The 16,514-nt window shown below is 28.0% G+C and overlaps 1 protein-coding gene across 8 annotated transcripts; it reads right to left on the bottom strand.

The window, feature by feature from the left end:
- Positions 1-1,018: 1,018 nt before the first annotated feature.
- Positions 1,019-10,505, bottom strand: LOC141532710 (protein gooseberry). 8 transcript variants are annotated; one of them, XM_074251152.1, is made up of 6 exons: positions 10,491-10,505; positions 4,362-4,439; positions 3,961-4,102; positions 3,601-3,899; positions 2,240-2,689; positions 1,019-2,175 (listed from the first exon to the last, which is right to left on the bottom strand). In XM_074251152.1, the coding sequence occupies exons 2-6, from the start codon at positions 4,423-4,425 to the stop codon at positions 1,652-1,654; spliced, it is 1,479 nt and encodes a 492-aa protein (XP_074107253.1). In that variant the 5' UTR covers positions 4,426-4,439; positions 10,491-10,505; the 3' UTR covers positions 1,019-1,651. The 8 variants fall into 8 exon arrangements, with proteins under 8 accessions (XP_074107253.1, XP_074107256.1, XP_074107254.1 ...); XM_074251155.1 differs by lacking the exon at positions 10,491-10,505 and adding an exon at positions 4,728-4,785 and having other exon boundaries at positions 3,961-4,099; XM_074251153.1 differs by lacking the exon at positions 10,491-10,505 and adding an exon at positions 4,728-4,780.
- Positions 10,506-16,514: the final 6,009 nt, after the last annotated feature.

The following is a 16,514-nucleotide window of genomic DNA, read 5'->3' as shown; positions in this document are numbered from 1 at the left end:
AAATATTATGTATATGTAATGTAGATATAATAGAATTAGTCGTTTAAATAATATGCAATTATCAATTACAATAATAAAAATAAAAAATAATAATAGCATAAGATTTGATTAAATTTTAAATCCGTTTTCAATTATTGAACCTTCTATCGATCCGCATTCGAGCAATATGTATTTATTAAAAATACTCACACTGAATATTTATTATTGTTATTATTTATTTACACACAGATTATAAACTGACCGAATTACAATAACGAATAAATAATATGACACTAAAGTGTTGAGTTTATTTGAAATATCCGCCATATGTTTAAGTCTACTGTCAAAAGCTTTATCAATCATCAATAACTATTATTATTATTATTATTATTATTATTATTATTATTATTATTATTATTATTATTATTATGATAAATGTTTCTAAAAAGTCTAATTTTAATATTAATTTTAAATATTTAAAAATTTTATCATTTATCAAATTAATTTCAATTTTTAATTTACTTTAATCTTTATAAATATTTGATAAATATGTATTTCTGGTATTTTTTTTAATTTAAAAAAAAAAAAAAAAAAAAAAAAAGGTATTTTAATTTAATTTAAAAAATCACAATTCCATTTATCGTATAATAAATTTATCTTATAAAAACCAGTGATATTTATCAAATAAATAAATAAAAGAAATTACACCAATTATCAAATTAATATTTAGAATAAATAATAATTATTAAATTAGCGTTAATCAATATTATTATTACTATTATTTACAACGTTAACGATATATATCTGTAAATATCATCAATAACAACACGTTCCGCCAATATATTTATAAATATATACAAAAAAGAAATAATAATAATAATAATAATAATAATAATAATAATAATAATAATAATAATAATAGAAATAATGTATATGGACGTGTAATAATAATGTACATACATATGGATGTAATTGTTAAATATTAAACAGCGCAATTTATATGGTATGACGTTGAAAAAAAAAGAAAAAAGAAACAAAAAAAAAATTAAAAAAAAAAAAAAATAAAAAAAAAATTAAACTTTTAAATTCCACAATTAATATCTTTAAATAAAAATTTTTATAAATATTCGTTTCAGTCGCTTACCAAAGTATTCTCATACTTGTATGTTATAATAATAACAACTATACCAATTAACTGTAACCTATCACCTACATATTTCAATTATTGTTACTATTACTACTACTACTACTACTACTATTACTATTATTAATTACAATAATATTTATTTTTATTTTATTTAAATAAAATTTTATTTAAAATCATGTACATATTGTAATTCGTTAAAACTTACAAATAAAAAATTATCCTTTAACATACCTATTACTATTCAACTAAAATTACCACTAATTCTATTGTATTAAATTTTTTTTTTTTAAAAACAATTTATATAGTAGTATTTGGTAATTCTACCCACTCTGTATATACACATGTAATTTGGTACTATTTAAAACTATTTAAAATTTAAATAACGCGCGCTATAATCCTAACGAATAAGAGATGAACAACTTTTATACACTATACTAATCACTGACTTAAATTAATGGTAATTAAAATTGACAGGATTAAAGATAAAAGTTAAGAAGAAATGATTAAATGATAAATAGGAAAAATTTACTGTGAGTGATACCAAAAAGAAGATCTGGATGGTTGTTGAAACCCGTTTGAAGTGTACCCAGTGAAAGGTTGATGATGCCCAGTGTAAGTTTGATGGTGAATAATCCCCGAGGGAGAGTGAAGCCGTCCATTAATAGAATTAATGGAATTGATAGAATTAATAGAATTAATAGAATTAATAGAATTAATAGGATGTTGATTCCAAGTTGGTGGGGATTCATCCTGCTGATTTGGTTGTTGTTCAACTCTTTGATGGTGTTCTGTTGGCGAGATTGATCCGATCGAAGTGAGATCAGTCGAAGGTGATAGTTGTTCGGACATAATATTTGAAAGGGAGTTTGGAGTAGGTGGAAGCTGGTGTGAATGCTGATGCTGGTGATAAGATTGAACCTGTTGAGATGATGGTTCGTTGCTCGGGACCAGTGTTGATGGATAACTTGATGGTAACATATATGAGGATGTGTTGCAGGTTAAACGTAAATTTTGTTCCATTGAAATATCAGGAAGTGCTGAATATAAATCTGTAAGTAAAAAATTATTTATTATTTGATATTTTAAATATTATTTAATATTTTGAATATTTACCTTGTGAGAATGAAGATTCTTGCAAGTGACCCTGGGTTGAATGAGTGGTAGGAAGATTGGCGACTGGTGCAGCTCCTGTTGTAGTAGCTGATCCGTGTCCAGAATATACAGGATGTCCATGAGGATGGAGATAGCCATTTGCTGGATAACTGGGCATGTATCCAGGTGGTGGTGGCGGTGGTGGTGGTGGTGCTGCTGCTGCTGCTGAATTTTGAGTTTTTCTGAGTCTAGCTCGCCTGTTGCTGAACCAGACTTGAATTCTCGCCTCGGTGAGCTTGGTCCTCTGAGCAAGTTCTTCACGGGTGTAAATGTCCGGGTACTGAGTCCGTTTAAATGAGGCTTCTAATTCATCAAGCTGATGTGCGGTGAATGTCGTCCGACTTCTTCTTTGCTTGCGCTTCAGCGGAATTCCTGGTTCGCTGTCGCAGTCAGATCCAGAGTTGATTTTTCCTGTTAACACATTAATCCTTCTTTAATATTTCATTAATTTAATACCGCGTCTAATCGTTCAACGACGCCTGACGCGTGGTTTAATTTGACACGGTTAAAACTCTATTTTTGGGTCTATAAAAAAAAATTAAAAACAAATTATTTCAACGTAATGTTTAAATTTAATTTTTTAAATTTGTTTGTAATTAGTAAAGTCTTCCTCTGGGAATTTTTTTTTTTTTTTTTTTTTCTTCGTTAAGAGAGTCTCGGGTATATTCCATAGGCGCCAAAGATTGCTTGTACTGGTGATGTTGATGAGCCGAGAAAAGTTGGTAAAGAGCAGCCGGTGAGGCGTCAAACCCTCAAGAATGACCCTGCTTATCCGTGTATCGGCTTACAACACCATCCAGACAGACGTTTTTTTTTTTTTTTTTCTATTTCTTTGATCTGCCGCGTGTTTGAAAACATTTAACTTGATTAAGGAGATTTTAAAAACCACCAGTTGAACCACAAAATACATAAATATAAATATTGATCCGTCAACACGATCGATCTCAATGAAATAAAGTAAAAAATAATCCACAGCGGAAGAGAATTGATGAAACAGGAATAATATAATAATAATAATAATAATACAAGATATTGTATCGAATGAAGAAGCGAATAGTAGCTATTTAAAAAGACTCCCCATGGCGAGCGGCGAGAAAATTACAGAGCTGATCATCATAAGGTATAAACCGTTAATCTTTTGCGAGCAGTACCCGTAAATTTATCAGATGATGTACATATATCGTTTAATTCACCGTTTTCTCGATCATTTTTATTTTTATTTTTATTTTTTAATTTAAATCATTTTTAATAATAATGATAATAACAACATTAAAGAAAATGTTAGTTGTAGAAATTTTGAATTGAGTTTGAATTGAGCTTACCGTCGGGTAATGCCGCGGGGCTCTCATTTTGCTCAGTATCACGATTCCTCAGGAGCCTTGAGAGTGCTGAAAGACTTGGTACTGTAGTGCGATCGCAAAGACCATCTTCGATCAGACGATCGCGTACTTCATACGAAAATATTGAAGGGTTCTTACGTTTGTATTCTTCTACTCTGGCCTCTATTTCCGGAGTTGCCACGCGGGGTTTGCTTCCACCAATAACTCCTGGACGAATGCTACCGGTCTCTTGGTATCGGTTCAATATTTTTGACACGCATCCATGTGATACTCGTAATTGTCTGTTTAAAAATTATAATTATTATTATTTATAAAATAATATATTTATTATTTAATATTTACCTTGATATCGAACAAGGTCGGACTCCAGATGCTGCCAATTGAACAATTTTTAACCGTATGTGAGTAGGTAATGGTCTTCCATTGATAAAAATACCTCCCAATTGATTATATCGCCCTTGCCCAGGAATTGATCCAAGATCTACTAAATAATTTTTATATTTTTAATTTACAATTCGAGTTATTTAACGCACTAAAATTCAAACAATTAAAAGGACACTTGAATTATGACACCCAATAAAATTCTATTGATGGATCTTCAGCCTTTAAAGTATATACTTTTCAAGTAGTTACTTTTAACCGTTTATGTATATTTTTAATATAAAAAGAACAATAAAATTTTATTTAAAATTTATGAGTTATGGTGAAGATGCGCGTGGTAATATAAAATAATAAATTCTTACCTTGATAAGGGTATGTAGATATGCACGGTTTCATCATTGAATAATTGGAATTAGTAACCGTCATCTCACGTGGTAAAACTAATAATTAAAAAAAAAAAAAAATAATAATAATAATAATAATAATAATAATAATTCCACTGATAAAACAAAACAAATCACTGATATTCTCACTGTATTAATATAATTAGATTAATAATAAAACTATACACTGACTACTAGACTACTAAACTACTAAACAGTTTTGATGTAATGAGTTATATCCAAGTTTTGACTACTGATGATCCAGCTCTTTGGCTTGGATCGTTCGGTTGTAAATCTTGACAAGAACTGAACGTAGCTAGCTTGATGATTTCGAGTTTAACAGACCTTGAAGACCCGCCTACGTTGGTTGGATCTGAGATGCTAGCAACACCAAGCATTTATCAAGCATTTACCAAGCAAGCCTCTTTATTTGTCGTACCCAGGTTTTAAAGATCTGGAGGGGAGATCTACAACTTACCTGGAATAACTTACCAATCAGGAGTCAGGGTTAAAGAAGCTCCGCCTGCCCCTTATATTCTACTCATTCATCATTTATATTCCACTAATTTTCATTATAAATCTTTAATATTTTTTTTTTTTTTTTTTATCCATGAAAATTTAATTGTCAATTACACTTAAAAAAAAAAAGTTTTTTTCTATATATATATATATATATATATATATATATATATATATATATTTTTTTTTTTTTTTTCTTTTAATCCGAAAAACTAAAATTATCATGGTCAATTGGTTCAACATGCAACATACCAACATTTGTAAACTATATGTTCTGTATCTTAGTTAAAAACTCAATCATCAATCATTTCTGTTTCTACTTGAACCATGTTGAATTTTTTATAAATGTAATATTATTTTAAATTTTAAAATTTATTATCGACTATTAGCAGAGTAATTTTGTATTTTAATAGCAATAATTTTAAACTTTAACAAAAAAATAAAGATTTACTGATGAGGATGATGAGGATAGATTTAAAGTCAACGTAACGGAAAATTTAACAACCTCAGGAGGTCCTTTGGTCACACAGAACCCAAAATAAAGCTCTTGGCATTCACCACGTGGATTGAATAATTGTTTACCTTGTATTATTCTAAACTTTAAAACATGAAATATAGATAGAGTAAGAGATTTTAAAGAAGAAACAGCATCATAAACTACTGTATTGATACGGTTTTGTTAAAACTGATTTTTCATGGGATTGTTAAATTTTAATTTTGAATTGTGTTGAGTAGTGACTTATGGATACGATAATATAAACATTGATGGGAGCTAGTTTTTAGACTATAGTGTTGATCATTGCCCCAGGTATATCCTCAAGTTTGATGCTAGATTTTTAAGTTTATTTTTAAGAAATTGCAGATTTTTTTTTCACTCCTTGACATCTCTTTCGATTAGTTTTATTTACTCACAGTTTTTTTTTTTTTTTTAAACGCTTCTGTTAGTATTTCTAAAAAATTTGTTAAGCCCTATCCGGCTACCAAAGAAAATCAGATACATATACATGTATATTTAAATAATAAGATTCTTTGAATGGCTTGAGGAACCCAACCAGGGACAATAAATATTTTCAAGTATTTTGAAGATAAGTAATAAAATATTTTATTTTCTGCAGAACAAAATAGAAAGGATTTTTAATTAAAGGAAAAATTGAGAAGGCAATAAATTGTATTATCTTACACTGATAGAAAATTTATGTTAACTCTCGAGATATTTTCTTGATCTAACAATTTATTTTGGAAGGCAAATGATTATTTTGCTTTAAAAATTTCTTGTCTTGATTTAAATTTTCTTGGCTTAAAAGCTATAATTTTCAATCGATACATTTAGTTTTTCAACCAAAATAACATTATCGTTTAAAAAAGTTAAAATAATTCATCAAAGTATATTTCAAAAACTAAATAGTCTTTAATTGTTTTACCGAAAAAAAAAAATTATTTCCTGAAAATAAATAAATTAATGACTCAAAAAAAAAAAAAGCCATTGTTAACACAAGTCTGTAACATTTTGAATTAATGTTATCGCCTATCTTGAACCAAGAGACAAAAATTATTGAAAGAAATATATATCTATATCTAGTTTCAAGAGTTTAAATTTTGAAGAAAAAAAGTATCCTGAATCAAGATTGTTCTTCTATCAGTGCAAGAATAGGTTTTACCTTATTCATTGTCGACTAATCCCTATATATAGTCTATAGTTAATTACTTATATTGTTCTCCATTGAAATTTTTGCGGAAATATTTGAATGATGGGTTTTGAAAATTGTTGGTAATAAATAACTGTAATAAATAATTTATATTTTCTTAAAAAGAGAGAACTTTGTTTTTCCCCAAACAATTTTAGGATTTCCTCATCATAGAATTAATTTTTATCTTTTTTTAAATACGTAAATATTATTTACAATAGAAAAAGAGAGTAAAAGTAAAGAAGGAAAAAAAGTTGTTGATGAAGGCATTATAAATTAAAGTGACTATTGTGGTATAATATAGTATATAAGTACACTCTATTGATTTTGTCAAAAATTTTAAATGATCCTTTTTAGAGGAAAACCACAGAGGTATAACCACCGCGTGATGTACTGAAGATAATAATAATATAATGTACAATTATCCAGAAGCTGTTGGAAACAACTATTATATATTATCTGTGTGATCTTTAACGGCGTACTGAACGTTTTTGAAACCGCAATTTCCGTGATAATCTATGTAAAAGAGATGATTTATTATTGTATCCTTAGATACGATTCATCAAAGATTTTTTCATAACCTATCGACAGCTTTTTTTATAAACATAGTAACTAAAATGTACACAGAAACAGAAATGAAAAATTCAATAGGCCTAGTCTGTTTAGTATATTAGTTTAGGGTGGATTATTTACGGTTTATTTTTGAATACTTGAATAATAAAAAATACAACAAATAATAAGACAGTAATTATTTCCAGTCAATCTTGTTTTAAAAGTAACTTCCGCGTTTTTTATTTTTTATTTTTTTATTTAAGAGAAATCATCATCTTGAATACATATTATTATTTATATTATGTATATTTAGTGAAAATTTTCAAATGGGTAAATTGAATCGTGAGTAATTTTGAAGAGCGTGTTGACGCATCACACTGCGACGGCGACGGGGTGCCAGGTCCCCAAACTCATAATTTTCTCACTGTCGTTTACTCTCGATAAATACTAAAATAAAGCAATACCCAGTACAGATATACAGACAGAGATTTTCTTTAAAAATTATTTTTATCTGTATTTTCTAGCTTTGTAACTCTGTAACTTTGTAACACCCAGCAGGCAGGCAAACAGGCAAGCAGGGAAACAGGGAAACAAGGAAACAGGCAAAGAGGCATATTTTAAATTCTGTGTTATAATAAGAGAGATAGAAAAAGGTCCAGTAGTTGGTTCGAGCCTCAAGTTTGGCCACCAAATTCTTGGTTTTTTGGATTTTTTGGATTTTTGATTCTCGGTTGGCAAAATCGTTTGGTCTCAGGACTGATCCACCTATAGACACATAGTCTAACGTAGCCAAAAATGGGAAACCCAAAACCAGTGGCCTCGAGTTTCCCAAGTTACCAATCATACCAAGCTAGCTATAGCTTTTTCTTCTTCTTCTTCATCCAGTCTACAGGCTTGAGGATTCAGGTAGTTTTGGTGACGTGGACAGGAAACAACTTCATCTTTCCCTGCTTCCTTCCTCGACAAATTATAAATTTTTTTCTTTTTCCTTTTCCTTTTCTACCAACGAGCAGAGTTTTGTCCTTTAAAGTTATAAATCTTAAATTCGGACTATTGTTCTCTTACGAGCTTATAAATTTACTGACAAGATGGTATGATGGGAACATGAGCCTATACCAATAAACTCATCATACTTGATACATCATACAATTGATATTGTGCTAAAACTAATATTTATTATTTATACTTTTCATTGATAATTTACCATTTAATTATTCATTATTATTTTATTATTTTTTAATACCTTAATAACACACTAAATTGATTTTAAACTATTTTTTCTTTAGATTATGGTGAGATTTTTTGAATTCTTCAAGTGAAACTAAATCATTACTTGGAATTTTTTTTTTTTAATTTCAGCAAAACTTTCAGCTGAGGAATTTTTTCAATCTGAAGAAAATTTTACTATATTATTTTTATAATAAAATTAATTAAAAAAAAAAAAAAACTATATAAATAAATAAATAAAAATAAAATACAACAGAGAAGAATGAAAAATTTCTGTGAATTATAAAGTCAAAAATTCTTAAGGACAATAATAAAGGAAGTAACAAGGACTCATATTGTGTAAATGTTAGGTAATAAAGTCTGTCATAAATCCGTAACATCATAAACTCATAAATATTCGTCATCATCGATCATAATATATACTGTTTGTATGCGCATGTTGTTGTCCATCTAAATTTTGTAGTAAAATAGTAACTTAAAGTTTGGCTAGGCTGATGGATATGAACCAACTGCAACAAAACATGTAAAAGTAAACCAATTGTCTGTAAATGTCGTTCACCCTTTTTGTTCTTACATCTTTACCATCTTTACCATCTTTACCATCTTAGTCTTACGGTTTGGTTATGCTATATTATATTATATATTTCCAGTTAACTAAAAGACATTGACGGTCAAAATCACTTTAAATTTTATTCTTTTGTATTCTATATTTCACGCGTAATATTTTTCACTAAATAAATCTAATATATTCTTCCTCGAAATATTGTTAAAATTGAGGCTTTATTTACAGAAATATTATTTTTTTCTACTAGTTGTTTTTTTTTTTTTTTTTTTTTTGACTTTAGGAAATTTTAAAATTGATTTATATCACTTGAATAAATTCAAGTTTCAAATTCTTAAAAATTCTTAAAAATTATCTTGATTTATAAAAATAATTTTAATAACAGTAAAATTATTAAAAGAAAATAAATAAAAAAAGCTCGTGAATAAGAGAGTGGAAGGATTCTCACGATGCCCAGGCAATTGAGACGGATAATCTGTGACCCTTAACAGAGTCACGATACAAAATTGTGATACTTTTTTGCCAGATTTAAGATCTAAAAAAATAAAATTTTATTGTCAAGCTGAATTGGTGAATAATAATTCTTAGGATAAAGACGCCGAGTCAAAGTGATTAACAAAAAAACATATAAATTAATTAGAATTTTAAAAAGTTAATTTTAATTTTGAAATAATAATTGAGAAAATAAATAGAGACATACATAATGACTATATCGATTCTCGTCAAAGGTGGTGCAATAAGGCAATCGAAAAATGAACAATGAAAAAAAAGGAAAAAAAAAAAAATAATAATAGAAGCCAATCTATCAGGAATAATGTATGGGGAATATGGTTAAGGGTATGGGTATGCGTATGCGGTAGGTCCTTAGTCCTTATATTATTATTCTTTCACTCTTTTGCTTCTTCACGTATTACAATACAGCGAACAGCAACAACTTGATTCATTCTCTCTACATCCACATATTGTATGTGTATGTGTGTGTACGGCTACCGGGCACCGCATTCACATTCGATCATCATCAAGTGTAATAACACCTGACTCGGACTCACGAACTTGTATTATTAATTTCTTTGCATCATTTTTATTTTTCTTATTGTTATTATTATTATTATTATTATTATTATTATTATTATTATTATTATTATTATTATTTACTTTCATTCATCTTATCGTATCTTTTTTAAAATTTTTTTTTTTTCTAAAATAAAATACAGAGGAAATTGAATAAATTTTTTGATTAATCTTATTAATAAAAATTAATAAAATAAAAGTTAGCAAGTCACTAATAGCTGTAATGAAAATTAGTAAATTAGTCTCGGTTATTCTGGAATATTTATAACAATTGAAAAATATTCATGTCATCATTAGTAAAATGATCTTTATTTAGTATATAGAATACATATGTGGGTTTAATATACTTAATATTGTATATTATAAAATAGTTTACTGTAAAGTATATAATTTAATAGTGTTGGAAGATGATATATAATAATAATAATAATAATAATAATAATAATAATAATAATAATAATAATATTAATAATATGTATATGTATCTCTCACCTCACACCTGCGGTTTCTCTTCTTAAGACCAAAAGATATATAGAGACCGGTAGCTTTAAATTAAACGATGACGAAGCGGTGTACCGACCATCACGACCATCACGTCCTCAGGATATTGTTCTTCGTCCTTTGATCATTCCAATAGCCGCAGTAGTAGTCCAATGTCGATCGAAGCAACTTTTGTTTAATAAAAAAAAAAATATATATATATATATATATATATATATATATATATATATATATATATATATATATATATATATATATATATATATATATATAGTTGAGCAATTTATAATTTATAATTTGTTAAATAGAAAAAAAAAACAAAAGTTCATTAAATTTTTTAATATAATTTATTATTTCTTAAATAATAAATTAGGAGGGGAGGGGAGGGCGTGGGACATGATCGTCGATTGGTTGCCAAGAACGCCGGCTTTTTATCTCAACATTAACCGCGCACAGTGACTCTGCAACTATTTCTCATTATCCGGGTGATATTTGTTGTAAAATTGGATTTTTCGTCTTTGGTCTTTGGCGCGTTTAGTGTGAGAAAATCTTGAGTTTGTTGTATCACCAGGATAAATATAATAAATAAAATTATTTAAAAGTTATACTTACATCACATCAATACATGTATATATTGATAATGTCTATTATTGATTTAATACGCTCCAGGATACTCGAGCATTTGTCATTACGATCAAAAATAATAATAATAATAATTTTATTGAGCAAAAAGATGATCGAGACCTCGCGTCCTCGAGGTGACCCTGACGGATTAATATACATCAGATCTATAAATCTTTTAATATTTATATATTTATATATTATTTTTCTTTTAATAATTGAATTAAATAAAAAATAAAAATATATATAAATATATATATAAAAGTGGAGTTTGGGTAGCGGTTGCATTTGTAACTCGAAACTTAACAGCTCCTGTTATTCTAGTTACTATAAAAACAATCGCTTCAATAAATAAATTTAAAAAATTGACAAAGCTGACAGATATGATAAAATGAATAATAAAAAATTTTTTTTTGCTACCAGAAGCCATTTTATCAGAAGAGTAGTTTAAATAAAAAAAAAAAAATCTAATAAAATAAATGGTTTTTAAAAAAAGTAAAGAGTAAGTAGAGACATGTGTGGTCCCTCTTTACTCTTTTACTCTATTCATCACGGCGTCTCTTCGCGGTCGCTTAACCATCGTCATCAAGAGAAGTCATACGTGCTTATATATTTATATGTTATATGTACAGTAGGAGTAAAGATGGCAAATGATCCCTCAAATTGCTACGTGGTAGGTCATTGCAACTCAACTCTTAATATATATATGCAGTTTACAGTTTACAGCTGTTATTATTTAGTAAAAACAATATTAATGATAATGAAACATAATTTTATTTTTTAACTAAAATATATACTTTTTATTAACAACAACAATAACAATAACGACCAATTATTGACAAAGATTTAATTGTTTTGTTGCAATGGCTATTGCTCGTATTCTTTTACAGCCTCGTTAAAAATCATCGTAAAATTATTCCACACTATGAGGGTAGATATCAAAGTATTAAATGATATAATAATAACAACAAAATTTATTGTTTAAACTAATTGAAACAGCGGATAGCCATGAAAAATATTATTATACATGCAAATATATAATGGCTTTATTAACTTAATCTTTAATTATATAAATAATAACAATTTAAAAAAATATAAATATTATATTATAAATATAGCTATTAGTTGTAAAAAAAAATTAAAAAATAGTGGGCGTGAGCGAGGGAATTTTTGAAAAATTTATACGATGATTCAGCCAATAATCGATAATATTTCAACTGTCCAAAATTTATGGTTAGTTATTGTAGAGAATTTGAGTTATGGTTTTAAAAATATGTTTAACAATAAAAATTGTCAAGAGGTAAAGGATTAACACCCAAGGGAACAAGCATTTGTTTTCACTTTTAAACTTTTCATATAAATTTAACCATTATGATGAGTCTTATAACTGGTGTGTAGAGTGTGTAGAGTTTGTGCCTACCACTGTAAATATTCCGTCATTCTTAGGGATAGTTTAAGCTCAAGTTAAAAGTCAATGTGTTTTCATTTGTCGCCCAACTACTCCTCCCATAATTTCTCAACAAAAAGAGTTAAAGAGTTTAAGAGTTTTTAGAATTTTTCGAGTTATTTAAATAACTAAACTAAAAGTCACTGTTGTAAATTCATCCTCAAGGATTAGGCGGACTGTTGGTGGTTATGAATGTCATAAATTGGCAAAACTTGGGGATAATCTTGTAGTAATTCCGTTAACTATCCTTAAAACTCTCAAATCTATTCACAATATTTATTAACAACTGAGTTATTCAAAATATTGTTTGTTTGTTTTTTTTTTTTTTTTTTTTTTTTTTTTTTAATGCAAAACAATTATATAAAATAAAATGATGTAACAAAGGTGATTTGACAAAAATGATAATTTTATTGTTAATATATTAAGTTACGTAATTAGATAATAAAAAAAGATAAAAAATGGACAGTAGCGGCCATTTTGAATGGAGTTTGCAAGTTGATTGAATATATAATTAAAAATAATAAAACAAAGAGGGAGAAAGTGAGGATTGATGAAGGCGGGTCAAGATAAAATCACGCGAGAAGGTGCGAATAAGTAAAAATTGGGCCTCTATATCGGTAGGGGCATACAAAAGAGATACAAAAAAGATACAAAAGAGATACTGGTTTAATTTATCAGCAAAAAATAATTCTGCTGGTAATTTTGGTATCTTAGTTTGTTACTTTTTTACTCTCGTTTACTCGTTTTTACTCAACTGTCTACTCCTTACTCTGATAAATTAATTTTCACCGGAAATTTCTGACGCGAAAATTGCGTAATTTGCTACCGAAAAAGACCACCCTGATGTTACTCCTGATAACAACATTTATATTAATTTTTTAAATATATTAATTAGTTAATTTTTTGGAGTTGATGATAGCTCCTCGTATTACCAGTCACAGTATTATTGATGTTATTTTATAATTTTATTTGTGATGATGAATCAGTTAGCAGGCTGTAACATGATGATGATGATGATGATGATGATGATGATGATGATGATGATGATGATGATGAAGATCATCAGCGAGTCACTTGGGCATTGTTGTATGCGGAAAAACTGTTGGGGCTAGCTGTCTGATCTCGGGATACCTTCTTTCATTCACCAGAGAAGTATAAAAAATATATAAAGCCTACATGATAGAGAGTAGTGAGTAAAAAAACGTTAAAAAATTGAGAGAAACGCCGCGGGACAGACGGCGATCACGTCGTTTGAGGTAGCCGCCACAGACTCATTCACCTTTCGAAATTAGATTCCTTATTCCTTACTCCTTATTTCTTATTTATTTTCTCTCCTCTTTTATCATCATCACGTCGAGATACAATCTCCTTTTAAATAAAATAATAATAACTACTTGTTATACTTAAATTAACAACAATTTTTCTCTTTAATATTTGGATTATTTTGGCGGGAGAAACTTGATGTCAGCCTTGGATGGTGGGGAAAAAAAAAAAAAAAAAAAAAAAAAAAATACGGTTTGTCTTTTTGGAGAGTAATGATTTACAGCAGAAAAATTGGTAACCACGTTCCAACTTGGGTACAATAATATTTTATGATCTCTCGGGCTTTCTTTATCCTCTATAGAGTATATAGTTTTATGGAGGGTTCTGGATGTATATGTACAGTCTCAATGGTGGCCGGCGTGTGGCCGTCGTTTGACCAGAGGAAATCGGCTTGAGTTTTAAATTATTTTATCTATATTACACAGTTATATTTTAGTACAATGAAAATGACTTTGGCACCAAGTAAGTGACCTCGAACCCTCGCCTGTTCACAAAATTTACAATCTACAATATGCTAGCTCACTATTATATATAAGTATTTACAGTTTTTGTAAGGACTAGAAACTTTTACTGGAAAGCATGTTTTTTTTTCTTCTTCTTCTTCTTCTTCTTCTTCTTCTTTTTCTTCTTCTTTTTTATTTTATTTTATTTTATTTTTTTTTTTTTTTTACAACTCACAAATATTTGGCTAAAAACTTGTCTTTTTTTTTAAAAGAAAAAGTCAAGTTTAATTTTTTTAAATAAACAAAATATTTAAAACTAAATTCTACAAAAGAGAAAAGTGAATTTAATTAAAAAAAAGTAGTCACAGAGACTTTAGAGAGTATTTATTTATTTTTAGTTTCATTGTTATTCTGAGGAAAAATAGTCTATTGCTCTATTACTCTATTGCTCTATTGCATGGTTATGAGAAAAAAACATGTAGAGTATGATAAATGAAAGTAAAAAGAATAATTTTTTTGAAAAGATGTTGGATAGTGATGTCTGCTTACTGGGTCACTTGGACAATTCATTCTCAATAGTGTCAAGTCGTTTTGTCGTCTCAAGGGCAACTTTTCACCAGGTAAAAAAAATAAAACTATAAACTATACCGTCCCTAGAAATTGGCCAAACGGTAGCACCCTACTTTTCCTTTATTATCCTTATTTTATCTTTTTCTAAAATTTATTACGGTATTACTAACTCTTTTATTTAGTCACTTTTAAAGATTTTTCTCTTTTAAATCGTTTAAATCATTAAAATTTTTAGATGTTGAAATAAATATTAATTAACAATATATAAAATACAAAAAGTCAAACTGTAAAGATATTTTAGTGTGATCAACTACTGTAAATTCTTTAAAAGTAAGTCACTGAGTCAGTAAGTCATCAAAAGACCCCCCATAGTTGCTTCCGAATTCCGTTTGGAGTAACTCTGTATGTATATCTCTGTATATCTTTGTATCGCTTCTGGCAAGGTCCTGGCGTGCGCGAGCCGTCGTCACTTTTACCGTGTTATTTTGTTAATCTCCTGCCGAGCCAGTTGCCATTCCAACAAACGTTTATGTATATCTATATGAATGTCAGCTACCAGAAAAACCAGACAGCCCAATAGTTAAATAGCTAAATAGTTAAATAGTTAAATAGAAAATACTTGATTTTCTATTTAAACGTTTTCTCATTTTTTTTTTTTTTTTTTTTTTTTTTCACTGACAGCAGTCGCGTGACCTTTTTTTTCCTAATACCTATCCCTACAATTTAAAAATTTTAAAAGCTTACAATCTCTATAATTTACTGTAAATTACTTGCTGATAAATTTCTACAGCAATTATCTTAAATTTACTCAGTTAAATCCTTTCTCAAGCACCTAGCTCTATTATGCACTGGTAGATTATTTCATCACTACTAGTTGTGTAATTTTTTGATTTAAAAAAAAAAAAATATATATATATATATACAAATTAATTTACTCTTAATAAATATTCAACATACAGCTAAATTAATTAATCATCTATAACATATTTTATTTTTTTATTTAATCGTATACAAGTAGTGTCAGATGGCCGGAAAATTTAACGTCAATCTTCTCTTTTTCATTATGACATATGGTCAATATCCCTGCTAATAATATATTTATAGAATAAAATTAATTTAATATTTAATTATTATTAAAAAAATGATAACTTTTATTTAGTTAAATTTAAAAAGTAGGGAAAAAAAAAAAAAGTGATTAAGTTGTTAAAAAGAAATATCTGGTAGTAAATTTTGTCGAAAAGTGTGTCACGACTTGACAATTGTTGGGTCTAAAAGTTAAAATTTCACGGTTAGCTACTGTTCGAAAAACTCAATGCACACACACACACACACACACACACAATATCTCCCAGTTAATTTATTTATATTGTCACTAAATATATACCTACTCTATATACTCCTGACTCTGACTCTTAGGCTTTAAATATATATTAATGTTGACCTATTGAAATAAATCGGTAAATATATATGTTATAACCGGCGTAAGACCAAGTCCAGTATTTAGATAATACAATGTATTATTGTACAAAAGGTCAAAAGTTTATTCTCTAATACTCTCAACCGCGATAATTATCCATTCGTTCTGGAACTCTCACGCTTTAATATTATAGA

The sequence above is a fragment of the Cotesia typhae genome, unplaced genomic scaffold (genome assembly GCF_013202065.1).
Source record: "Cotesia typhae breed Kobodo isofemale line unplaced genomic scaffold, CoteBio_Ctyphae contig_69, whole genome shotgun sequence".
Lineage (NCBI taxonomy): Eukaryota > Metazoa > Arthropoda > Insecta > Hymenoptera > Braconidae > Cotesia > Cotesia typhae.
Note: the sequence above shows the minus strand (reverse complement) of the source record. Positions and strands in the feature narration are given on the sequence as shown.